General features: G+C 36.3%; 1 protein-coding gene across 4 annotated transcripts in view; it reads left to right on the top strand.

The window, feature by feature from the left end:
• Window positions 1–27,614, top strand: part of LRRK2 (leucine rich repeat kinase 2) — a 211,469-nt gene that overhangs the window by 8,184 nt on the left and 175,671 nt on the right. For all 4 annotated transcript variants that reach the window (XM_086399919.1, XM_086399918.1, XM_086399917.1 and 1 more), the window contains exons 4-11: window positions 264–352; window positions 3,380–3,514; window positions 5,709–5,843; window positions 11,447–11,578; window positions 14,070–14,189; window positions 14,813–14,952; window positions 15,046–15,125; window positions 18,698–18,804. In XM_086399919.1, the coding sequence (XP_086256045.1) occupies window positions 264–352; window positions 3,380–3,514; window positions 5,709–5,843; window positions 11,447–11,578; window positions 14,070–14,189; window positions 14,813–14,952; window positions 15,046–15,125; window positions 18,698–18,804 (938 nt within the window). The remainder of the gene's footprint in view (window positions 1–263; window positions 353–3,379; window positions 3,515–5,708; window positions 5,844–11,446; window positions 11,579–14,069; window positions 14,190–14,812; window positions 14,953–15,045; window positions 15,126–18,697; window positions 18,805–27,614) is intronic.

Here is a 27,614-nt window from a genome sequence, read left to right as displayed (position 1 = left end):
TCTGTATTATTTTGAATATAGAATTGAGTGAAATAGTTAATAATTGAAAAATATTTTGAGGAAAAAGTTATAACTTTTCTGTTGAGACTCATAATTCCCTGTTAATCATTGTAAGCCTGGCTCAGGTTTATAGGGAAAAAAACACACTAGCTTCAATATAGGGAATGAAGTGCAATGAGATAAATAACAATGTAGATGAGTAAGAGACAATATCTAAAAGAATAAACATCTAGGATGATCTTGATTTTTGTTTTTAATTACAGATTGATTCTTAAAATGCTAACAGTTCATAATGCCAGTGTCAACCTGACAACAGTTGGATTGAAGGCCTTAGATCTTCTCCTAACTTCAGGTAGTATATATACACCCATATTTCTAATGTTGACACAAGTTAAAAAATAATTTAAACCATTTACTGAATATATTTTAACTTTTTTAAAAAATATAATATTATAACCTCAATATTGATGATTTCCAAAATTCTGTGTATCCATTTTCCTTTTCTCTCCTTATCTCTTTTCTCTAAACTTTTTCTCTCAAAAATACCACCCAACATATTGGCCTTAAACATCACCTTGTATATTATTCCCAAATTTAATTTCTGTCCTCAGCTTTGCTCCTCTGATCTGGTCCCGCATCTCATATTCCCATTAGTTTGTTAGCCATACGTGTCCTGTCATGAGTATTTGTTCTCCATTATATCTCTAATGTACTTTCTATAAAACATGTAGAGTATGACAATAGTAATATGTCATAATAAAAATATATAGCCTTTCTTCTTTTGTGCTTGCTAAATGCTAGGTTTAACATGTAAAATACTTCATATGCTTTTAAAAACATAATCCTCAAAACATCCCTTGAGTGAACCCTGAAACCAGAGAGATTGCCTCAGCAAAAAGCAGTAGAAACAGGTTCTTATTTCACATGTCAGGTTCTTTTCCTGAGTAAACTTCTGCTTGAAGGATAATGGACCTGGAAACAAAGAGTTGCTCTGGTGCAATCGTTGTGATCATTGCTGTGCTGGACACTTGCTGTGATGTAAGATTCTAAGAAGAAAGACTGCTTACAGGGAAGCTAATCAGAAAGGATAGGGAGGCTTTCCTTCAACGTGTGAAGGGTACTTGAGGTCAAGAGAACAGCATTTGCAACATTGCAGAGGTCTAGGAGGAGAGCATGAGAGGAGCTGGAAGTGTGGGTGGTAAGATTTTAAATGCTTTCATAATCCCTGCCAAGTGATGAAGGCCCATTAGGAGAAAGAAAAAGGAAGACAGAGGGTGAAGATCAGAGAATAAAAGAAGAGGGATAGGAAAGGTCTGAAGGTCCTCACCACTTCACCAGAGCCTTTTATTACAATATGTAATAGAATTTGCTAACTAGTCTTGGCGGTTTAGTTGCCAAGTTTTGTCCAACCCTTGTGACCCCATGGACTGTAGCCCACCAGGCACCTATGTCCATGGGATTCTCCAGGCAAGAATAGTGGAGTGGTTTGTCATTTCCTCCTCCAAACTAGTCTTAATCATGATTTATCTTAAACTCATCCTTGGGAGTCTTTTTTGGGAGTGTGTGAAGATTTATTCTGCATTTGGCGATGGACAGGTGGTTTATGAATTTGAAAAATCTCGCAATATGAATATGTTGAGATTAGCAGCATGCAGACAGTTAAGAAATTTGATATGTGTTTTGCAAAAGACTAGTTAATTTCTTCCCTATACCATTGAGAATTTTGAGTTTTTAGGGAAGTTTGTAAAGTGTTTTAGAGTTCATTTCAGATACTTTATTAGAGGCTAATTTATGAATCACTTTTTGTTTGGCTTATTTGTTAACTGATGCGATAGTTATTGGGCACTTACTGCTACGCTGGCTACTAGAGAACTCTCAGACAGCTGAGGCAGAGTTCCTGCAATGAAGAAGTTCACAGTCTAGCAGCATTGTCTAATACAGCTTTTTGCAATGAAGGAAATACTGTACATGTTTAAAATCATGGCTCATAGCCGTATGTGGTGGTTGAACTTGGGAAATGTGAGGAGCTAAATTTTAATTTTATTTAATTTTACTTAATTTAAATTTGAGTTTAAGTAGCCTCATGCGATTAGTGGCTACAGAATTGAACAGCCCAACAAAGAGATAAAAAGCATTTAAAGAGATAATTTCAGTTTAATAAGAAAAGTACCATAACAGAAATAGGAAGAAAACTACCATAGGAACACAGAGAGAAGCTCGGCTTATTTGTGGGATTTAAGGGCATGTCCGTGACCTGTCTAAATTTTAATCCAGCTCTGACTCTTGTTTGTTCACTTTGGGCAGAGTTACTGGGTCACTTCTGTGGTTGTTTTCTCATCTCTGACATGAGGATTGCATCTGTCTCGTGGGGCTGTGGTGATTTACACATGTTAGAGTGAACTGTCAGTGCTTCAACCTAAGTCTGATGTGTTATGTGCTGTACACGTGTATGCTATGACTACCCCTCCTACAGTTTTTATTGACTGAATAGGTGCTGTTTATGTTATGCCTTGAATTAAGGTAGCATTATATTTGGTGTAGAAAAGGGCAAGGGCATTCCACTCAGCTAGTGCAAATGCAAAAATTTATATCAAAGGAAATGTGTTTGTGATGAGCAGAGAGCTTAGCGTGTTTGGAGTCAGTAGTTCAGGGAGGGACATGAGGCTGATGAGATACATGTAATCTGTGAAGTGTCTCGTTTGTCAGATTGAGGAGTATGAGAATGTCTTAGAAGACTTCAAAGGGAATTATAGATCACATTTATGTTATAGAAATATAGTGCAGGGGATCAACTAGTTAGGTAGGAGTTTGCACCAAGCAGAGCAGTTAAGCAATTGTGTTTGCATTCTAGGTGAGAGGGGATGGGGTCCAGAACAAAATAGAAATGGAGGGGCCTAGTTCAAAAGGACTTTTTGAAATATTTAGAGGTTAGACTTGAAGGACTTAGTATGAGTTGATTCTTTGGTTGGGCAGAATGAGAAGAGGGAGAATGAAAGAAGGAAGATGACTTAAATTTCCCTGGTAACTATTGGATCCAAGGTGGTATCATTGATGAAGAGATGCAATTGGAGTAGGTGAGGTTTGGGGTGGCCATGGAGCATTCAGATGATGTTGTTTAAGAGGCAGAAATATTTCAGGAGTTTGGGGCAAGAGGTCTTGGTAATGGTCATTGATTGGGAATCATAAAGTTATAGGAAAGTGTACTAGGGATTTATCTCATTTAGAAAGACCATAGATCTTGATAGGGCTAACAGCTGGGGCAATTAATTGGTTCATCAAAAAGAGAAGTTCACAAACCATCATAGCCCTCATGTAAAAATTAAGACATTAAATGTTAAAGCAGCTATTTACTTGGAGCTTATTATTCTCTTCAAAATAGGTAAAATCACTTTGCTGATATTGGATGAAGAAAGTGATATTTTCTTGTTAATCTTCGATGCCATGCGCACATTTTCAGCCAGTGATGAAGTCCAGAAACTTGGATGTAAAGTTTTACATGTGCTGTTTGAGAGAGGTATTTAAAAATGTCAAACTCTTTATATTGATATTTATATAAGAAAAAAGGGTTTATAAGGATTTATAGTAGGAAAAGTAGGATTAATTATCATGATAAGAAGATATTTAAAACTATACTATTTATTAAAATTTGAGTTGTCAGTGAAGGATAGATAATGGAGTTAATTCAGAAATATTGCTTGTTTTTTACAGAATAAATTTCATTCATGGATTATAAATTATGTAATTGTAGTAAACTTTCTTCCATTGCTTAACAAGGCATAGGTTCACTTTGTAAACCGGATGTGTAGGAGTTAAAAAAGAAAAAAGTAAAACTATGAAGTCAAGCACAGGTTAAATTTGGGTTTATGATGTTAAGTCATCACCAGAGATTTTAGACATTGCTCAAGGCTCTGGCTAAAGAACAGAAAGTTTACAAAGTTTCCCTTAGGAATAAGACTAATATGTATTTTATCACATAACACTGAGATTGATGACAGAGATAGCCATGTAATTTTATAGTTAGTTGGAACCTTTGGTTCTTCCACTGGCTTGATGAGGAAATGGATCAGAGAAGTGAAATGAGTAACCTGCCTGAAGGCACACAGCTAGTTATCTCCATTACAGTTCATTTGACTAAGTTTTTTGAGAGCACCTTTTATGTCATTGTGAGAGCCAACAATGGTCAGGGTTTAGAATAAGAAGAACCTCGTGGGGCCTGTGTCCATACCAGTTTGCCTATTCCAGTTTCTGGTGGATCCAGGACTGGAATAGATCACCTTATACTGTTTAATTTCCTGCCTTATTCTAAGAAGACTTAAAATAGTTTATAGATATTTATAATACATTAGAAGGGAAAAATGAATGAGGAAATGGGTGAAGGGAAAACATGATGCTAGGTTAAATTTATTGCTTCAGATCCTGTATCTTTGCAGAGAGATGGACCAGAAATTCGGTACTTTGCTTTCTATCAGGCAAAGGAAAGAGGCAGAAACATTGATTACAAAGTTACTTGAAATAAAAGTAAACCCATTAATCAGAAGAAGCAATCATGGGAGACTTGGGGAAAATCCTCCTTGAGTCTCCCTGGATGAGGTGATAAAATGCGCACATTCTGTAAGGAACGCAGTGTCATTTCAGTGAAAGACTATCAAAGAGCACAGTTTGGGCCTGGGCCTCAGCTCTCTGATGAAGGGGCTTGGTGGAGGAGAGGAATGGAGGAGGTGCATGTCTCTCAGGCTATCTTCTCTAAATGTTACATCTGGCAACTAAGCTTTTGATAAGAATTGGGCAGAATAGAATTTGAGGAGTTATTGTCTTGAGAGCTTGTAATCGTCTGTGCTGCAGTTTAAGGGCACATCATTATTCATGAAAGAAGGGTTAACATAATTCTGTCCAGTGTTGTGGGATCCAAGACCTGTGAAGAGGCACCAAGGAATGTTGAAAAGAAGATCTTACTGTGATAGAAAGATCAACGCTAACAATGTGATTGTAAATGTAGACTAGAAACACTTCTGAAGTTTTGAAGAGTTTCAGGTTCCCCAGGACTTAGTGACACCTGTAAAGTGAATTTTCAAAATTTAAAACTATGCTCTGGAAACTGTTCCATAAAATGAGAAGATTTGGTGACACTCCACCTTTATTAAAAGAACCCAATCAATTTCACATTATACTACATGGACTATTGGTATAAAGTTGAACAACAGAAACTAATGTTGATCATGAAGAGTGCTGCATTTTCTAACATTTATGTCAGTGTTATTCTCAGGCCAGATAAACCAGATTTTTATACATGTTTTTGAGGTTCCCATCCAATAAAATGACTCTAAATGAAACTCACTGCTTGATCCAAAGACTAATTATGAAAATTAATGAGGACATTTGTTGAAGAAAGCTGAGTGCAGAAGAATTGATGCTTTTGAACTGTGGTGTTGGAGAAGACTCTTGAGAGTCCCTTGAACTGCAAGGAGATCCAACCAGTCCATTCTAAAGGAGATCAGTCCTGTGTGTTCTTTGGAAGGAATGATGCTAAAGCTGAAACTCCAGTACTTTGGCCACCTGATGCGAAGAGTTGACTCATTGGAAAAGACTGTGATGCTGGGAGGGGTTGGGGACAGGAGGAAAAGGGGACAACAAAAAGTAGTATATTTTTGAGTAATTAAACTTTTAAATCATGTTTCAGCTCTGTCAGTATTTTGTCTTTCATTTTTTAGTTTCAGAGGAACAACTGACTGAATTTGTTGAGAATAAAGATTATATGATATTGCTCAGTGCATTAAAAAATTTTGAAGATGAAGAGGAAATTGTGCTCCATGTACTGCACTGTTTACATTCCTTAGCAATTCCTTGTAAGTAGCCTGCATACATGGTTTCTTTTTTGAACCTGAAAATTACAATATATGTTCTTTCTGAGTGTGTTTCAAAATGTTTTTATTGGAAACCTGTAGGTGATAAAGCCATTCATTTGTTTATTCATCTGATTAATTTTTGTTTATTGATTTAGTACTGCTGCTGGCTCTGGGCTTTGTGCTGGGGAAATAGTAGCAAAAATATAAATATGTCTTGCCTTTTCTATTCCCATAGTACTGCACAAGATACAGATAAGCACAGAAGTGATTACAGAGTATTATAAGGCAAATGTTGGCAGAAGTACTTAGAGTTATGAGAACAAACAGGGAGTGAGGCAAGATCTCTCAGCAGAGTCTTGAATGATGAGGACAGCTTTGTGTGCAGAAAAATGTGAGATGAAGTAGAGCTGCAGGCAGTAACCCAAGGGTGGACATCTTAAAGTGAAAAGATCCTAGAGCAAGAAAGCGTAGAAATATCAAGAGGATAAAAGTAGCTCAGTAAGCTATATTTGTAAGTGTGTGGATGCATGTGTGTGTGAAATGCACATGCAGAGCCCTGAGCATCTGCTTGTATGCTGATTAATGGAGGTGAGGGAAGGGCTTGATAAGAATTAGTGGATGAGGCTGGAGACATAATCAGATGCTAAAAGGTCTGAAAAGTCACAGAAAGGAGTTTGAACTTTATTTTGTGATTCTTGGTTCGCATTTTGGTGATGCTTTGAAATCTAGCCACTTTTATAATAAAAAAGTACAAAAAAATTAATTTGGTCTGTATGCCACCAGTGAATGCTTCTATTACTTCAGATTTCAATTCCTTCTGTTTTATAAGTACACTTGAGCATTTTGTATTTCGTTTATTACGTATTTGGGCTTGTACAGGATTTACACATGCATTTATCTGGTAATAATTTCGTCTTCACATGTGTGAGGATTAAATCAGTTAAATAATGTTAAAAATGTAGAGTAGTACCTGATAATGTAATATAATAAGTGTGGTTAAAACTTTGACAGTATTACTACATACTTTGTATCTCATATATACATAGTAAATATATATAATAAACATATGATTTCAGACATGGAATCTTACAGATATGAGACTTCAGTAAAAACTCTTGTGAAAGAATGCTCTTTCTTAGTAATGGTTATAAAATTTTACTCATGGAAAGTTAAACTGTTAAAGTAGATGGGGCTGAACAATAATGGAAAATGGAATTTATTTATTTATTTTTAAATTAATTTATTTTAATTAGAGGCTAATTAATTTACAGTATTTTAGTGGTTTTTGCCATACATCGACATGAATCAGCCATAGGAGTACATGTGTTCCCCATCTTGAACCCCTCTTCCACCCCCCTCTACACCCCATCTCTCAGGGTCGTCCCACTGGACCAGCCCTGAGCACCCTGTCTCATGCATCGAATCTGGACTGGCGATCTATTTCACATATGATAATATACATGTGTCATTGCTATTCTCTCAAATCATCCCACCCTCTCCCTCTCCCACAGAGTCCAAAAGACTGTTCTTTACACTGTGTCTCTTCTGCTGTCTTGCATATAGGGTCATCATTACCATCTTTCTAAATTCCATATATATGCATTAATATATTGTATTGGTGTTTTTCTTTCTGACTTACTTCACTCTGTATAATAGGCTCCAGTTTCATCCACCTCATTAGAACTGATTCAAATGCATTCTTTTTAATAGCTGAGTAATATTCCATTGTGTGTGTGTACCAAAACTTGCTTATCTATTTGTCTGCCGATGAACATCTAGGTTTCTTCCATGTCCTGGCTATTGAAAACAGTGCTGCGATGAACACTGAGGTACACGTGTCTCTTTCAATTTTGGTTCCTCAGTGTGTATGCCCAGCAGTGGGATTGCTGAGTCGTATAGTTCTATTTCCAGTTTTTTAAGGAATCTCCATGCTGTTTTCCATAGTGGCTGTACTAGTTTGCATTCCCACCAACAGTGTAAGAGGGTTCCCTTTTCTCTGTACCCTCTCCAGCATTTTTTGTTTGTAGACTTTTTGATAGTAGCCATTCTGACCAGCGTGAGATGGTACCTCATTGTGGTTTTGATTTGCATTTCTCTGATAATGAGTGATGTTGAGCATCTTTTCATGTATTTGTTAGCCATCTGTATGTCTTCTTTGGAGAAATGTCTATTTAGTTCTTTGGCCCATTTTTTGATTGGGTTGTTTTTTTTCTGGAATTGAGCTGCAGGAGCTGCTTGTATATTTTTGAGATTAATTCTTTGTCAGTTGCTTTGCTTGCTGTTATTTTCTCCCATTCTGAAGGCTGTCTTTTCACCTTGCTTATAGTTTCCTTTGTTGTGCAAAAGCTTTTAAGTTTAATTAGGTCCCATTTGTTTATTTTTTGCTTTTATTTCCATTACTCTGGGAGGTGGGTCATAGAGGATCCTGCTGTGATTAATGTCAGAGTGTTTTGCCTATGTTTTCCTCTAGGAGTTTTATACTTTCTGGTCTTACATTTAGACCTTTCATCCATTTTGAGTTTATTTTTGTGTATGATATTATAAAGTGTTCTAGTTTCATTCTTTTACAAGTGGTTGACCAGTTTTCCCAGCACCACTTGTTAAAGAGATTGTCTTTTCTCCATTGTATATTCTTGCCTCCTTTGTCAAAGATAAGGTGTCCATAGGTGTGTGGATTTATCTCTGGGCTTTCTATTTTGTTCCATTGATCTATATTTCTGTCTTTGTGCCAGTACCATACTGTCTTGATGACTGTAGCTTTGTAGTATAGTCTGAGGTCAGGTAAGTTGATTCCTCCTGTTCCATTCTTCTTTCTCAAGATTGCTTTGGCTTTTCAAGGTTTTTTGTATTTCAATACAAATTGTGGAATTATTTGTTGTAATTCTCTGAACAAATACCATTGGTAGCTTGATAGGGATTGCATTGAATCTACAGATTGCTTTGGGTAGTATACTCATTTTCAGTATATTGATTCTTCCGATTTATGAACATGGTATATTTCTCCATCTATTTGTGTCATCTTTGATTTCTTTCATCAGTGTTTTATAGTTTTCTATATATAGGTCTTTTGTTTCTTTAGGTAGATTTATTCCTAAGAATTTTATTCTTTTCATTGCAATGGTGAATGGAATTATTTCCTTAATTTCTCTTTGTTTTCTCATTGTTAGTGTATAAGAATGCAAGGGATTTCTGTGTGTTAATTTTATATCCTGCAACTTTACTATATTCATTGATAAGCTGTAGTAATTTTCTGGTGGAGTCTCTAGGGTTTTCTATGTATAGGATCATGTCATCTGCAAACAGAATTTTACTTCTTCTTTTCCAATCTGGATTCCTTTTATTCCCTTTTCTTCTCTAATTGCTGTGGCTAAAACTTCCAAATCTATGTTGAATAGTAGTGGTGAGAGTGGACACCCTTGTCTTCTTCCTGGCTTTAGGGGAAATGCTTTCAATTTTTCACCATTGAGGATAATATTTGCTGTGGGTTTATCATAAATGGCTTTTATTATGTTGAGGTATGTTCCTTCTATGCCTTCTTTCTGAGGGTTTTTATTATAAATGGATGTTGAATTTTGTCAAAGGCTTTCTCTGCATCTATTGAGATAATCATATGGTTTTATCTTCCAGTTTGTTAATGTGGTGTATCACATTGATTGATTTGCAGATATTAAATAATCCTTGCATCCCTGGGATAAAGCCCACTTGGTCATGCTATATGATCTTTTTAGTATGTTGTTGGATTCTGTTTGCTAGAATTTTCTTAAGGATTTTTGCGTCTATGTTCGTCAGTGATATTGGCCTGTAGTTTTCTTTTTTTGTGGCATCTTTGTCTGGTTTTGGTATTAGGGTGATGGTGGCCTCATAGAATGAGTTAGGAAGTTTACCTTCCTCTGCAACTTTCTGGAAGAGTTTGAGTAGAATAGGGGTTAGCTCTTCTCTAAATTTTTGGTAGAATTCATCTGTGAAGCCGTCTGGTCCTGGGCTTTTGTTTGCTGGAAGATTTCTGATTACACTTTCAATTTCTGTGCTTGTGATGGGTCTGTTAAGATTTTCTAGTTCTTCCTGGTTCAGTTTTGGAAAGTTTTTTGTTTTTTTTCCTCATGGTTATGTTGCTCTCTGAGAGTCCAAAACTCCCCACAGACCTGCTGGTTAGAGGGTTTCCTGGTGTTTGGAAAATTTGCCTCCTTCACGACTCCCTCACTGGGATGGGTCTCAGTCCCTAACTCTTTTGTCTCTCTTTTTATCTTTTATATTTTGTCCTACCTCCTTTTGAAGAGAGTGGGCTGCCTTTCCGGGTGCCTGGTGTCCTCCACCAGCATCCAGAAGTTGTTTTGTGGAATTTGCTTAGTGTTCAAATGATCTTTCAATGAATTTGTGGGGGAGAAAGTGGTCTCCCCACCCTATTCCTCTGCCATCATTGGACTGCGCCCGGAAAATAGAATTTAAACTTCTCTGAGTCATCTCCTACCAACAAACTGAATATATTTTTCATTTTGCCTTTCCTTGGCTATATATTTATTTGTTTTGTACTGGCTCTTTTGAAATTCATTTTTTTCCACCCACATTGACGTATCCTCACTGTAAATGGGCTGATTCATAATGAAAAGGTCAAAGAAAGTGGCAACTAAAAATACAAAAGCAAGCGTTTTAGACTACCTTTGAATCTAGAGCAAATCATATCTACGGTTCTGAGTAAAAGCAGGTAATTGTTTTAAGAGGCCATTTTCTTTAATTACAACAGCTTTTTTCATATTTAGTATTTTTTAAAGTACAATTTGAACATTAAAAATGTAATTTTAGGAAAAAAAGCTAGTTTGATTGTGCCCCCCCAAAAAGAAAGAAAATTGTTTTGCACACCTTTTTCTGTCTGTTTTAAGAATAGTAAATGTTTCATTGAGACATATAAATTAATTTTCTCCACATGGTTTCACATACTCTCTCTATTGATTAATTGCCTTTTCCAGTGAATTCTTTCCTTCCTTGTGGTTCATTTATGTTTATCTCTTAGTCATATATTTTAAAATTCTGTCTCTTCTCTCACCTTCATCCATTCTTTTCCCTGTCTGTGGCAGAGCCTTCAGGAAGCTTGGTTTTGTGGCTTTTACACTGGCTATTCTGCTGCCCTTCTGGAATGAATAGGAATAGATCATGGCTGATTCTAGCTCTTCTGTTATGTGATATAATCTTGCTTTTCTTTCTATTAGTTTGAGAAAAAAGAACAATTAAAATCTATTATCCAATGGAATACTGCCTTATTAGGAAACAGGCCCCAAATTCATTTATTTGAAAACTAATGGCCAGGACTTTACATATTTTGACTTACATAAAAGCATTTTTCAGATTTCCCTATTTGTTTACATTTTTAAGCCAAGATACAGGAATAAAGCAACTTTCCCTTAGTCCTAGAAATGAGTTCTAAATTCTGTTATATTAACAATGAACAACAGTATTTTTATAGCTATTTGACAGAAAATGACATTTAAATTTGGTATTGTAGCCATTATACTTCTGTGTATTTAAAATCTCTATGAGATGTTTTTGTATGCATATTTCAATGGAGAAAATTATTGCCATATTGATAATTATGATTTCTTTAAATTTAGGTAGTAATGTTGAAGTCCTCATGAGTGGCAATGTCAGGTGTTATAATATTGTGGTAGAAGCCATGAAAGCATTCCCTATCAGTGAAAAAATTCAAGAAGTAAGTTGCTGCTTGCTCCATAGGCTTACGTTAGGTAAGTTACAACTCTTGGTTAATTTTTTATCACAGTCTATATGATGTAAGTGTATATAGCATACATATGTTGTATGTTGGTGGATAGGTAGCCAATCAACATACCCTGGATGGAAATATCGTAAAGTAGCAAACTGTCATGCCATGCTTAGGTAGAATTTTAAAAGGAGTGGCAAAAATAAATGTGCGCAATATGAGAAGTCTCATCTTATTGTTAATGCTATATTTGAAGTACTATTATGTAAATATTTATTGCATACAAAAGAATAAACATAACATTTAGAAAATGTGAAGTGCAATGCAAAAGAACGCCTCATCAAATTTAAGTATTAGTACGTTACCAGCGCTGGTAAAGATACTCTGGGCTCTGCCCTTCCACCACTTTCTCTACAGAGGTGAGCACTCTCCAGAGTTTTGTGTTAATAAATCTTTTGCTCTAAATTAAATTTTACTGTGTTTATAAATCTCTGTAAATAAAATTGTTAATGTTTGCTTGTTATTGCTTAGTAAAAATGGTATCACGCTGAACGTTGTCTTCTGCAAGTTTTTAAAAACTGTGTTTCTGAGACTCATGAATATCTTGCATATAGCTGTATGTATGTGCAGTGTGTGTGCTCAGTCTCAGTTGTGTCTGAGTGTTTGTGACCCCATGAACTATAGCCTGTCAGGCTCCTCTGTCCATGGGATTATCCAGGAAAGAATACTGGAGTGGGTTGCCATTTCCTCCTCCAGGGGATCTTCCTGACCCAGGGATGAAACCTGCATCTCCTAAATTGGCAGGCAGATTCTTTACCATTGACACACCTGGGAAGCATGGCATTGTTGTATGTAGTATTCTATTATGTAGGTATACCACTATTTATCCATTTATACCATTTATCCATTCTCCTATCCATGGACATTGGTTTATTTCTTGTTTTATGTTACTACCATCTGTATTGCCATGAAAATTGTAAAGGAAGGTGAATATCTTTTCAAATATTTCTTTGCTCTTGGTGCTTTCTTTTTTGTGGAATACCTGATTTGCCTTTTTCTGTTTTTCCATAGTATATTCTGTCTTTTTAAAAAAATGATTCATAGTTCTGGCTAATAATGTTTTGGTGGTCAGTTATATGTATTGAAAATGTCGAGCTGTCTTTTTATCTTTTTATGGCGGCTTTTGTAACATAATGTATTTTCACCTAAATTGTCTGAAAATAAGATAAGGCCACTGGTATTTGTTTAGAGTCACAAAGTTGGTCAGTGGTAGAGCAGCTGTTGTCAGTGACTTAGAAATAATAGTAGGGAAAAGGGGTGAGACAGCTGAAGTTTAGATAAGCCAGTAAAAGTAGAAGAGAATATTTTTTGAAATGACTTTTCAAAACTAGAGACTAAGGACTGGGGATTATGTCAGCTTAATGGATGAATATGGAAGAGGTATGAACATAGAAAGATGCTGATACAGAAGAGTTACACTAATCTGCTTTTTGATTTTGCAACTTTGATTAATATTTAGTGTGGGCTTTAGGCTTTTAATGGTATAGGATCTTTTCCAATTCTGGCTGTGTATCTTAGGGATTATCTAATTACACATATAGCTAATTAGAAGTTTCATTCTTATTCCTACAAGGAAATGTGGTAATTGTTAGTGAGTTATAGTAAAAGCATTTAATGACAAGGAGGTTTTTTCCTTATCTTTTAGAAGACAGGAAAATTAAGCTGTTTTGTACACTGAATATTGTAGTGCCATGTATAAAAATATTTAGTTATTTGACTGTGTTGGGCCTTAGTTGTGTCCTGAGGGATCTTCACTGAATCACGAGGCGTTTTTCACTGTGGTGCAAAGACTCTAGTTGGGCACATGGGCTCAGTAGTTGCGGTGCTCCAGTTCAGTTGCTCTGTGGCATATTCGACTGTAGTTCCCTAACCTGGAATCAAACCCTTTCCCACACTGCAAGGCAGATTCTCAACCACTGGACCACCAGGGAAGTCTCCACCTCGTGGTTTTTATATGATGACAAGAGGGGGACTTCCCTGGTGGCTCCATGGTAGAGAATTCACCTGCCAATGCAGTAGACATGGGTTCTATCCCTGGGTTGGAAAGGTCCCCTGGAGAAGGAAATGGCAACCCGCTCCAGTATTATCATGTAGGAAATCCTGTGGACAGGAGTCTGGCGGGCTACTGTCCATGGGGTCACAAAAGAGTCGGACAAGACTTTGCAAATAAACAACAGCAACAAGACATGAGACAGAATCAAACAACGCAAGTTATATAACAGTTTTTTTTTGGCCCAGTCATTTCTGTTGTCTAAGCAAGATAGTTGAATGTGTGCATGAAATGTTTTTAGTTCTTTATGTAATCATTAAGTGATTTTAATTACAGTAAATATGTTTTAATGTAATTAAGAATAGTTATCACTACTCAAATATGTTGATTTAAATACTGTTACATAATTAAAGGTAATATAAGTTCCATGGATGAGAATTCTGCTAATATATCACTTAACTTTTAGGTAACTTTTTTAATATCCTGGTATTAAATGAGGTGCATGAGTTTGTGGTGAAAGCTGTGCAGCAGTATTCAGAGAATGCAGTATTACAAATCGCAGCACTCAGCTGCTTAGCACTCCTCAGTAAGTAACTTCACTAACAAGGAAATTCTTTCAGGCGCGTTTGATCCTGAATGTTAACATTATAACAAGAAAGTTTTATATAGAGAAGGAACCCTTAATGCTTTTTCTTTTCCTACTGTGACACATTTTCTCATGGAGGATACTTTCAAGGGAATTAAAGTTGTGATAAGAGGGATGGTATGGGGAGGGAGGAGGGAGGAGGGTTCAGGATGGGGAACACATGTATACCTGTGGCGGATTCATTTTGATATATGGCAAAACCAATACAATATTGTAAAGTTAAAAAATAAAATTAAATTAAATTAAAAAAAAAGAAACTGAGAAAAAATAAATAAATAAAGTTGTGATAAATATCCCAATTCAGATATCAGTGAATACATCCTTGATTTAGCTTTATTATCAGCAGTTCATTTTCTTAATTAATCTTCCTCTAGCCTATTAGTTTTGTTTGGTACCCTCTCCCTCATCTGACTTATCTACATGGAATAGCAAAATGATAAAGTGTGTAATATATTAAAGAGGTCTTTTAATTAACCAGTGCTCTGTTGATGTTTGAAAATAATGGTCTTAAGAGTTGGTCACTTGAAAGTATACATAAGTTATATGTTTACATTTTTCCAAAGCTGAGACCATTTTCTTAAATCAAGACTTAGAGGAAAAGAATGAGAATCAGGAGAATGACGATGATGAAGAAGATAAATTGTTTTGGCTGGAAGCCTGTTACAAAGCATTAACTTGGCATAGAAAGAACAAGCATGTGCAGGTTAGACTCTGTCATAAATTTTATAGTCCTTCAAAATTTTTTGTTCAATAGTTTATTTTTTGACAGGTTTCTTTTTTTCCTTCCTGAATCCAGGAGGCTGCCTGTTGGGCCCTGAATAATCTCCTTATGTATCAAAACAGTTTACACGAGAAGATTGGAGATGAAGATGGCCAGTGAGTAGTTTTGATTTTATATGATAGAAAATTTTAGTCATATTTTTAATCAATTCACTGAAATTTTTATTGTTTGAAATATTTTTGATATAGGTATTTATATTAAGTGTTGCCATAAAATACTTGTGAATATATAATATTTTGATGCCCATTGTCTTCAATAGTTAGTAAAACTCTCTTTGTGTGAGAGTTATTATGGAGAGATTTAGAATCAAGAGTCGTTCAGTAACTTATAAATCATCAAGAAAGAACCTTTCAGTTTTCTGGCTAATAATTTATAAGTACTAATTATTCTCAACTGACAGAAATTGCAGAGCTGTCTGTGACCTTTTCTATTGTGGTTACTAGCCAGGATGTTGTCAGTATCAGTAATTAGATGTGGTTAGAAGCCTCCTTTAGTGACTCCCCACTTTATGTGGTGGTATTAACCTGTCTTCTCTTGAAAGGGTTATTTGTATAACTGTCAGCTCTTGAGGATGCTTTCTATGGGAGCTCCATTTAAACATCATAAGACCAGACAAAGATGCACATTGCAAACAGGAGTTCTGTATGTCTGATTTGTTTCATGTCCATGAGCAACTGCTTATGTTTGTACTGTTGGCTCTGCATAGCCTCTCAATTTTAAATTTTGAATGCCTTACCTTGGAAATTTGAATAGTATTATTCTGCACCTCAAATTCTGACAGCCTGTTTCCATAGTGACGTGAAGTGAAAATCTCTCAGTCGTGTCCAACTCTTTGTAACCCCCTGGACTATACAGTCTGTGGAATTGTCAAGTCCAGAATACTGGAGTGGGTAGCCTTTCCCTTCTCCAGGGAATCTTCCCAACCCAGGGATTGAACCCAGGTCTCCCACACTGCAGGCAGATTCTTTACCAGCTGAGCCACAAGGGAAGCCCAAGAATACTGGAGTGGGTAGCCTATCCTTTCTCCAGGCATCTTCCCGACCCAGGAATTGAACCAGGGTCTCCTGCATTGCAGGCAGATTCTTTATCAACTGAGCTATCAGGGATGCCCTCATTTCCATAGTGATCAACTGGAAATTAGAAGACAGTTAATGACAGATTCTATTTATTTAAATGTCTCTAGTTTGAATGGAAACTGTAAATTTTTAAAAATATGTGTTAAACCAGCCTTCTAATATGCTTTGAGCAATCTTTTAAAGAAGTTAAGATTGGTTCATGCTGCAATTTATAAAAATTTCAATTCATAGATACTAATCCTTTAAAACTCACAGGAGTCTGTTAAGGTTTTCTATTTCTTCCTGGTCGAGTTTTGGAAAGTTGTACTTTTCTAAGAATTTGTCCATTTCTTCCTCGTTGTCCATTTTATTGGCATATAATTGTTGATAATAGTCTCTTATGATCCTTTGTATTTCTATGTTGTCTGTTGTGATCTCTCCACTGTCATTTCTAATTTTATTGATTTGATTTTTCTCCCTTTGTTTCTTGATGAGTCTGGCTAATGGTTTGTCAATTTTATTTATCCTTTCAAAGAACCAGCTTTTGGCTTTGTTGATTTTTGCTATGGTCTCTTTTGTTTCTTTTGCATTTATTTCTGCTCTAATTTTTAAGATTTCTTTCCTTCTACTAACCCTGGGGTTCTTCATTTCTTCCTTTTCTAGTTGTTTGAGGTGTAGAGTTAGGTTATTTATTTGACTTTTTTCTTGTTTCTTGAGGTGTGCCTGTATTGCTATGAACTTTCCCCTTAGGACTGCTTTTACTGTGTCCCACAGGTTTTGGGTTGTTGTGTTTTCATTTTCATTCGTTTCTATGCAAATTTTGATTTCTTTTTTGATTTCTTCTGTGATTTGTTTGTTATTCAGCAGCGTGTTGTTCAGCCTCCATATGTTGGAATTTTTAATAGTTTTTCTCCTGTAATTGAGATCTAATCTTACTGCATTGTGGTCAGAAAAGATGCTTGGAATGATTTCTATTTTTTTGAATTTACCAAGGCTAGCTTTATGGCCCAGGATGTGATCTATCCTGGAGAAGGTTCCATGTGCGCTTGAGAAAAAGGTGAAATTCATTGTTTTGGGATGAAATGTCCTATAGATATCAATTAGGTCTAACTGGTCTATTGTATCGTTTAAAGTTTGTGTTTCCTTATTAATTTTCTGTTTAGTTGATCTATCCATAGGTGTGAGTGGGGTATTAAAGTCTCCCACTATTATTGTGTTATTGTTAATTTCTCCTTTCATACTTGTTAGCATTTGTCTTACATACTGCGGTGCTCCCGTGTTGGGTGCATATATATTTATAATTGTTATATCTTCTTCTTGGATTGATCCTTTGATCATTATGTAGTGACCTTCTTTGTCTCTTTTCACAGCCTTTGTTTTAAAGTCTATTTTATCTGATATGAGTATTGCTACTCCTGCTTTCTTTTGGTCCCTATTTGCATGGAAAATCTTTTTCCAGCCCTTCACTTTCAGTCTGTATGTGTCCCCTGTTTTGAGGTGGGTCTCCTGTAGACAACATATGTAGGGGTCTTGTTTTTGTATCCATTCAGCCAGTCTTTGTCTTTTGGTTGGGGCATTCAACCCATTTACGTTTAAGGTAATTACTGATAAGTATGATCCCGTTGCCATTTACTTTATTGTTTGGGGTTCGAATTTATACACCATTTTTGTGTTTCCTGTCTAGAGAATATCCTTTAGTATTTGTTGTAGAGCTGGTTTGGTGGTATTACTCAGCCATTAAAAAGAATGCATTTGAATCAGTTCTAATGAGGTGGATGAAACTGGAGACTATTATACAGAGTGAAGTAAGCCAGAAGGAAAAACATAAATACAGTATACTAACGCATGTATATGGAATTTAGAAAGATGGTAACGATAACCCTGTGTACGAGACAGCAAAAGAGACACTGATGTATAGAACAGTCTTATGGACTCTGTGGGAGAGGGTGGGAAGATTTGGGAGAATGTCATTGAAGCATGTGAAGTGTCATGTATGAAACGAGATGCCAGTCCAGGTTCAGTGCACGATGCTGGATGCTTGGGGCTGGTGCGCTGGGAAGGCCCAGGGGGATGGTATGGGGAGGTTGGGAGGGAGGAGGGTTCAGGATGGGGAGCATGTGATTTTTTTAATTTAAAGAAAAAAAAAAAAAAAGAATTATGTTCAGTAAAACATATTAAAAGAAAAAAAAATAAAGAAAAAAAAAAAAAACACAGGAGATTGTTAAAATAAATACATCATTAAAACATATTTAAGCTCTAAATTAAAAATTTTCACTCTACTTCTTTATGATTCTTAATTTTTCCTTTCTTGCTTACATCATCTCCTTTTTCTCACTTAATCTTTTTACTCTTAGCACCTATTTATATATTTACTGAGTCTTCTACTTTCTCCTTCTACTGCTTATCTACTTTGAAGAAACAGAAATACTACTTTATTAGTAGTTAATGTATTTGAATATAATGTAAATAGAACACTGCTCTCCTGTGAGTAGAGGTGGCATAAAACACTGTTTATCTGCCCTTATTGGTTGTTAGATTAGATAACAGTAAGTGAATATTTGAGTTAATTATTAAAGCGATTACTATTAATGTTGTGATTGAATTTGTGCAAGGTTCCCAGCTCACAGGGAAGTGATGCTGTCCATGCTGATGCACTCTTCATCAAAAGAAGTCTTCCAGGCATCTGCAAATGCTTTGTCAACTCTGTTAGAACAAAATGGTAAGAGGTACACCATATTTTTTAGTATACTGAAACATGTTTTGTGGTATTTTTAAAATTATAAAAGTGATAATTGTAAAAACTTAAAATATGTAAATATATATATCTGACATATAGATATATTGACAAATAGGTAAAAAGAGAAGGAAGAAAATAAGATTTTGATGCTTTTCTTCTGGATTTCTGTGTATGTACTTACACATGACATATACAATACATTTTATGTTTTTTGGAGAAATGGAATGCTATTATAATCTTTTATAACCAAATTTTACATTTCTTTTTTTTATGTTGCTAATATAAATTCCCACATTACCATTTTTGATGGTTGTGTAGTTTCCCAATGCACACCTATGTCCTCATTTATGTTCCAGTTTCTTATGCATGGACTTTTAGCTTGTGTCCAGTGGTCTTGTTTTGAATATTTGTAACAGTAGCCAAATGGTCACTTTTCCGCCCCAGTTGTCTTTATACACTGTTCCTGTGTTTTTTTCTTAGGAATGCAGTGGATAGAGAGAGAGTCACCATTATAAAATATTCTAAAATTGTCCATTATAAAAATTAAAAAAAATAGTCCTTTACATGTAAATCTTACAGCTTTCCATTATTTAGGAGACAAAAATAGCTGTTATACCTTTGGAAGAACTCTTGAGGTTTAGAATTGAGGCTCAGGCTGCTCTTATTAGGGCTCAGCCCTAATAAATAGGAAATATGGCCAGAAAATCTTGGGAGAAAACTAATCATAAAAGCATTAGGACTTGGCAGCTCTTGAAGGATATTCTTGAAGGGAAAAAATACAGAAGAACACTGAAAGCTTGAAAAAAAAGACCAGTGTTAGCATCAGCTTTTAGTAGAGAACCCGAGTAGAGTGAAAAAAGCCTCCTCATGCATGTTTCCGTACACGGTTATTTAAGTCAGATCAAGAGGAAAATCACTTCTTTGTTTTCATTCTTTCTCACTTCATCTCTGATGGCACTGAAAAGGCCATCATAAAAGGCTTGGGCTGGCCAAGCCCTGAGAGATTGATCGGGGTTGCTCTCAAAGGATAATGAGTCAGTGGAAGTGGCAGAAAGGGGAGCTGCTCTTCTTGAATCTCCCTTCCTCTGCTGTGCAGAGGCCTGGGTTGTGGGGCTGTGTGTAGGGGTCTCACTCTTGAAAATGAACACTGGACTTTTCTGCTTTTGTTGAGGCACCTTAGAGAGGAGACAGCCAGAGAAGGCAGTGGCACCCCACTCCAGTATTCTTGCCTGGAAAATCCCACGATGGAAGAGCCCGGTAGGCTGCAGTCCCTGGGGTCGCGAGGAGTCGGACATGACTGAGCGACACTTTTCACTTTCATGCATTGAAGAAGGAAATAGCAACCCACTCCAGTGTTCTTGCCTGGAGAATCCCAGGGACGGCAGAGTCTGGTGGGCTGCCGTCTGTGGGGTCTCAGAGAGTCGGACACGACTGAAGTGACTTAGCAGCAGCGGAGAGTAGACAAACCTTTACCATGTACAAAACACATTGTGCTGGTGCTGTGGTTCTTAACTCCATGGAAACATTTGATATGTCAACAAAACAACCATGATTTTGTGAGATTTAAACTTCTGCTTTTTTTTTTTTTAAAGAAGGACTATTTTATACAAATAGACACATACATGTAACAGTCATGGAGAGACTAGCCAAAGCTACTACAGTACTCATTTCTGTAATTGGTCACCAGGTGACAGCTGGTGTGTGTATATATATAAAGTTAGTATCTATAGTTTCTGTCTTCATCTCCTCATTCCATGTTTCCCTTGTCCTCAACTGGAACTTGCGTGGCTCCTGGTTCTGGAGTGACCCAAACCTTCACCCATGAAAGATCAAAGTCCTCAGTCATACTGCCTTTTCTGGTTGCTGTGCTTTTTTTTCTTTGTTTTTGTTTTTATTGAAGTATAGGTGATTTGCAATGTTGTGTTAGTTTCAGGTATATAGCACAGTTGGACATACATATGCTGTATGCTATGTCGCATCAGTTGTGTCTGACTCTGTGTGACCTTATGGACTGTAGCCTGCCAGACTCCTCTGTCCATGGGATTCTCTAGGCAAAAATACTGGAGTGGGTTGCCATATCCTCATCCAGGGGATCTTCCTGACCTGGGGATTGAACCCATGTCTCTTATGAATTCGGCGTTGGCAGGCAGGTTCTTTACCACTACTGACACGTGGAAAGCCTTTTATACATACATATATGCATCAGTTCAGTTAGTTCAATTGCTCAGTCGTGTCTGACTGTTTGCGACCCCATGGAATACAGCATGCCAGGCTTCCCTGTCTATCACCAGCTCCCGGAGTTTATTCAAACTAACGTCTATTGAGTCAATGATGCCATCCAACCATCTCATCCTCTGTCGTCCCCTTCTCCTCCCACCTTCAATCTTTCCCAGCATCATGGTGTTTTCAGATGAGTCAGTTCTTCACATCAGGTGGCCAAAGTATTGGAGCTTCAGCTTCAATCAGCTTCATCAGTCCTTCCATATTCATGACTGATTTCCTTAAGGATGCTCTGGTTTGATCTCCTTGCAGTCCAGGGGACTCTCAAGAGTCTTCTCCAACACCACAGTTCAAAACATCAATTCTTCTCACCTTTCTTTATAGTCCAACTCTCAAATCCATACATGACTACTGGAAAAACCATAACCTTGACTAGATGGACGTTTATTGGCAAAGTAATGTCTCTGCTTTTTAATATGCTCTCTAGGTTGGTCATATCTTTTCCTCCAAGGAGCAAGCGTCTTTTAATTTTATGGCTGCAGTCACCATCTGCAATGAGTTTGGAGCTCAAAAAAATAAAGTCTCTCACTGTTTCCACTGCTTCCCCATTGATTTGCCATTAAAAATGATGGGACTAGATGCCATGATCTTCGTTTTCTGAATGTTGAATTTTAAGCCAACTTTTTTGCTCTCCTCTTTCACTTTCATCAAGAGGCTTAGTTCTTCTTGGGTTTCTGCCGTAAAGGTGGTGTCATTTGCATATCTGAAGTTATTGATATTTCTCCCAGCAATCTTGATTCCAGCTTGTGCTTCATCCAGCCCAGCGTTTCTCATGATGTATTCTGCATATAAGTTAACTCAGCAGGGTGACAATATACAGCCTTGATGTACTCCTTTTCCTATTTGGAACCAGTCTGTTGTTCCATGTCCAGTTCTAACTGTTGCTTCCTGACCTGCATATAGGTTTCTCAAGAGGCAGGTCAGGTGGTCTGGTATTCCCATCTCTTTAAGAATATTTCACAGATTGTGGTGATCCACACAGTCAAAGGCTTTGGCATAGTCAATAAAGTAGAAATAGATGTTTTTCTGGAACTCTCTTGCTTTTCGATGATCGAACAGATGTTGGCACTTTGATCTCTGGTTCTTCTGCCTTTTCTAAAACAAGCTTGAATGTTTGGAAGTTCACAGGTCACGTACAGCTGAAGTCTGGCTTGGACAATTTTGAGCATTATTTTGCTAGCATGTGAGATTAGTGCAATTGGGGATTGGAATGAAAACTGACCTTTTCTAGTCCTGTGGCCACTGCTGAGTTTTCCACATTTGCTGGCATATTGAGTGCAGCACTTTCACAGCATCATCTTTTAGGAATTGAAATAATTTTCCATTATAGTGAGATAGAAATGCAACATATTATACAAATTATTGAGTATAGTTCCCTGTGCTGTATAGAAGGTTCTTGTTGGTTATCTATTTTATATATAGTACTGTGTCGGTTGCTATAATTTTCAGTTCACTTTTACTGTTGCGGATGGAGGTATCAAGAGGCTCCTCAAGATTACTTTAGATCTCAGACAGGCTTCCTGTAGCCACTGTGTAGTAGCAACCTCTCTCTTCTTGGTAAATGGATCAATCGCATCAGCTGTGAGCTTAATCCCTTTTTTTATACTGGTAGTTCAATTCATAAGGAGCCTATAGTGACCAGGTAGACATCACATGCTCTGATTAGCTGGTACCATTGATATGTCCCCGGATGAAAGCTTGTCCTGCTCCATGTGCTTCATGCAAAACAGTGGTATTTTACTTAGAAGATGTACAGTTTTTACTTAAAAAAATTTTTTGTTCTTTTTTCTTCAATTTTCATTGTAGTATAATTGATGTAAAGTGTTGTATGAGGTCATCCCTGGTAGCTCAGAAAGTAAAGCATCTGCCTACAATGTGAGAGACCCTGGTTCAATCCCTGGGTTGGGAAGATACGCTGGAGAAGGCAATGGCAACCCACTCGAGTATTCATGCCTGGAAAATCCCATTGACCGAGGAGCCTGGTAGGCTACAGTTCATGGGATCACAAAATAAGTTTAAGCTGTACAGCACAATGATTTGAATTACTTACCTCAGGAAATGATTAGTCCAGTAAGTTTAGTGAAGATCCGTCATATCATATAGATGCAAAGTGAAAGAAAAACAAAAAAATGTTTTACTTGTGATGAGGATTAGGATTTACTCTCTTAACAGTTTTCATATATAACATACAACAGTATAACATATTAAGTATGTTGTACTTTGCAGCCCTAGTATCTATCTTATAGATGGGAGTTTGTACCTTCTTACCACCTTCATTCAGTACACCCTTCTTTTGGTAACCACAAATATGATCTCTTTTTCTATTAGTCTGTTCTTGAAATATAAGTGACCTGTTCAGTTCAGTTCAGTCGCTCAGTCATGTCCGACTCTTTGTGACCCCATGAATCGCAGCACGCAAGGCCTCCCCGTCCATCACCAACTCCCGGAGTTCACTCAGACTCACGTCCATTGAGTCGGTGATGCCATCCAGCCATCTCAACCTCTTTTGTCCCCTCTTCCTCCTGCCCCCAATCCCTCCCAACATCAGACCTGTAGCACCCTATAATTTCTAGGTTCACAATACAGTGCTTTGATATTTCTGTACATTACAAAATGGTCATCATGATAAGTCTAGTTATCATCTATCATCATACAAAAAATAGTACATTATTAAGATTATATTTCCATGCTGCACTTTCATCCCTATGACTTCTTTATGTTGTAATGGGGAGTCTGTACCTCTTAAGTTCCTTCCCCTATTTCACTTATCCCCCACTGTCCTCTGCTCTGGCAGCCACCAGTTTGTTCACTGTACTATGAGCATGTTTCTGTTTTGTTTGTTCAGTTCTTTTGCTTTTTAGGTTCCCCATAGGAGTAAAATTATACAGTGTTTTTCTCTGTCTGAATTATTTCACTTAGCATAACTCCCTTTCACCTTAGCATAAGGTCTGTCAGGCAGCAGCAAGTGGCAAGATTTTATTTTTTTTCATGGCTCAGTAATATTCACATCTTCTTTATTTATGCATCTATCAATGAGCATTTAGGTTGCTTATGTATTTTGGTTACTGCGAATAATGCTACAATGAACATATAGGTCTATATACCTTATTTCTTTTTTAAAACAATTTTTATTGAAATATATTTGAGTTATAATGTGTTAGTGTCAAGTATACAGCAAAGTGATTCAATTATACTTACATATATATGTTATATATATATATATATATATACACATACATACACACACACATATATATATGTTTTCTTTTTTACGGTCTCTTCCATTATAGGTTATTATACAATATTGAGCATAGTTCCCTGTGCTATATAGTAGGTCCTTGTTGGTTATCTATTTTATATATAGTAGTATGTATATTTTAGACCCCAACTCCTAATTTATCTCTTCCCCACCCTGTGGTAACCATAAGTTTGTTTTCTATGTCTGTGAGTTTGTTTCTGTTTTGAAAATAAGTTCATTTGTTTCACTTTTTTAGATTCCTTACATAAATAATATCATATTTGTCTTTCTTTGTCTGGCTTACTTCACTTAGTATGACCATATATCTTTTTGAATTAGTGTTTTTGTTTTCTTCGGTAAATATCCAGGAGTGGAATCATTGGATCATACAGTAGTTCTGTTTTTTGAACTGTGTCCATACTATTTTCCATAATGCTTGCACCAATTTGGATTTCTACCAACCGTTCATGAGGATTCCTTTTTCTGTACATCCTTGCCAACATTTGTTATTTGTGCTTTTTTTTGATGACAGCCATTCTGACAATTGGGAGGTGATAAATTTTTATGGGTTAGATATGTATTTCCTTGATGATTAGTAATGTTGAATATCTTTTCATGTGTGTGTTGGCCATCCCCAAGTCTTCTTTGAAAAATGTTTATAGGGTCTTCTGCCCACAATTTAACTATGTTGTTTTTCTGATCTTGAATTTTATGAATTCTTTGTATATTTTGAATATGAACCCCTTATTAGATATATCATTTACACATATCTTCTTCCATTCAGTATGTGGTCATTTCATTTTGTTGATGGTTTCCTTTATTGGGAAAAAGGTTTTTAGTTTGATGTAGTTCCATTTATTCATTTTTACTTTTCATTCCCTTGCCTGAGGAGATAGATTGAAAAAAAAAATATTGCTAAGATCATTGTCAAAGAGCACACTGCTTCTTTTATTTTTGGAGTTTTATGATTTCAGGTTTTCATTTAATTCTTTAATCTGTTTTGAGTTTATTTTTGTATATCATGTGAAAAGAAATCTAGTTTGATTCTTTTGTATGTAGTTGTGCAGTTTTCCTAACACCATTTATGGAATAAGCTGTCTTCCCCATTGTATATTTTTGCATACTTTGTTGGAGATTAAATGAACATCTAAGTTTTCATTTCTGGGCTCTCTAAACTGTTCCATTGATTTATGTATCTGTTTTTTTTTTTTTTTTGGCCAGTATCGTATTGTATTGATTCCTGTAGCTTTGTAGTATAGTTTGAAATCAGGGTGCATGCTGCCTTCAGTTTTGTTCTTTTTCAAGATTTTGGCTATTTGTGGTATTTTGTGTTTTCATACAAATTTTAGAATGGTTTGTTCTAGTTCTGTGAAAAATGCCATTGATGTTTTGATAGCGATTGCACTGAATCTGTAGATTGCCTAGGATAATTTGGTTGGTTTAGCAGTATTAAATCTTCCAATTCATGAACACAGTATAGCTTTTCATTTGTTTGTGTCATCTTCATTTTCTTTCACCAGTGTCTATAGTTTTTTGAGTATAGGTCTTTTACATCCTTAGTTAGATTTATTCTATCTAATACAGTTGTATATGGAATTGTTGTCTTAATTTCCCTTTCTGACTGTTCATTCTTAGTATACAGAAACATAGCATATTTCTGTATATTAATTTTGCATCTGCAGCTTTACTGAGTTCATTTATTAGTTCTAGTATTTTTGGTGGCATCTTTAGAATTTTCTTTATATATATCGTGTCATCTGCAAACAGTTTCAGTCCCCTCCCATTTTGATTCCCTGTATTTCTGTCTTTTGTGGCTGGTACTTCTAATACTGTGTTGAATAGAAATGAAGTGAGTGAGCATCCTTGTCTTTTTCCTGACGTTAGAGGAAATGTTTTCAGCTTTCCTGATTGAGTATGATATTGGCTATAGGTTTTTCATATAAGGCCTTTATTATGTTGAGATATCCTCCCTCTAAACTCATTTTGTGCAGAGTTTTTATCATAAATTGATATTAAATTTTATCAAAACTTGTTTTTGCCTCTTAGTATTATCATATGCTGTTTTTCTTCTTCAGTTTGTTAGTGTGGTGTTTCACATTGACAGATTTGTAAATATTCAGCCATCTTTGCACCCATGGGATGAATCATGTTGTATGATTCCCTTAATGTATTGTTGAATTTGGTTTGCTAATATTTTGTTGAGGATTTCTGCATCTATGCTCATCAGTGATATTGGGCTGTAATTTTCTTTTTTCTGTGTGATATCTTTGGTTTTGTGTCAGGGTGATGCTGACCTTGCAGAATGGGTTTGCAAGCATTCCTTTCCCTTCAGTTTTTAGAATAGTTTGAGAAGTAGGGGCATTTACTATTCTTTAAGTGTTTGGTACAATTCATCTATGAAGCTCACTGGTGCTGGACTTTTGTTTGCTGAGAGTTTTTTTTTCTTTTGTTTACTTTTTTTTTTGTTTACTGATTCAGTTTCATTACTGGCAATCAGTCTGTTTGTATTTTCTATTTCTTTCTGCTTCAGTCTTGGGAGATTATATATTTCTAGGAATTTGTCCTTTTCTTCTAGGTTGTCCATTTTATAGTCATGTAATTGTAGTAATCTCTTATGATTCTTTATATTTCTATGGTTTTGATTGTAATTTATTGTTTATTTTTAATTGGTGGATAATTTCTTTACAATTTTGTGCTGGTTTCTGCTGTGCTATAGCATGAGTCAGCTATAAGCATACATATATCCCCTCCCTGAGCCTCCTCTCACCCCCACCATCCCACCGCTCTAGGTTGTCACAGAGCACCAAGCTGAGCTCCCTGTGTTTATAGCAGCTTCCCACTAGGTATCTGTTTTGCACATGGTAATGCATCGGAGAAGGAAATGGCAACCCACTCCAGTATTCTTGCCTGGAGAATCCCAGGGACAGAAGAGCCTAGTGGGCTGTTGTCTACGGGGTCGCACAGAGTTGGACATGACTGAAGCAACTTAGCAGCAGCAGCAGTGTATATATGTCAATGCTACTTTTTCAGTTTGTTCCCTCACCTTCCTCTCCATGTCCACAAATTTGTTCTCTACAGCTCCATCTCTATTCCTGCTCTGCAGATAGGTTCATCAATAATGTTTTTATAGATTCCATATATATGTGATAGTATATATTTGTTTTATTCTTTTCTGACTTACTTCACTCTGTAAAACAGGCTCTAGGTTCATCCACCTTAATACAACTGAGTCAAATTTTGCTACTGTCTCATTTAATGTTTTTTACATCATATT

This window comes from Bos grunniens, chromosome 5 (assembly GCF_055505025.1).
Source record: "Bos grunniens cultivar Pamir isolate PY7600 chromosome 5, Bosgru_T2T1.0, whole genome shotgun sequence".
In the NCBI taxonomy this organism is placed as follows: Eukaryota; Metazoa; Chordata; class Mammalia; order Artiodactyla; family Bovidae; genus Bos; species Bos grunniens.
This window is presented reverse-complemented; position numbering and strand designations above follow the sequence as displayed.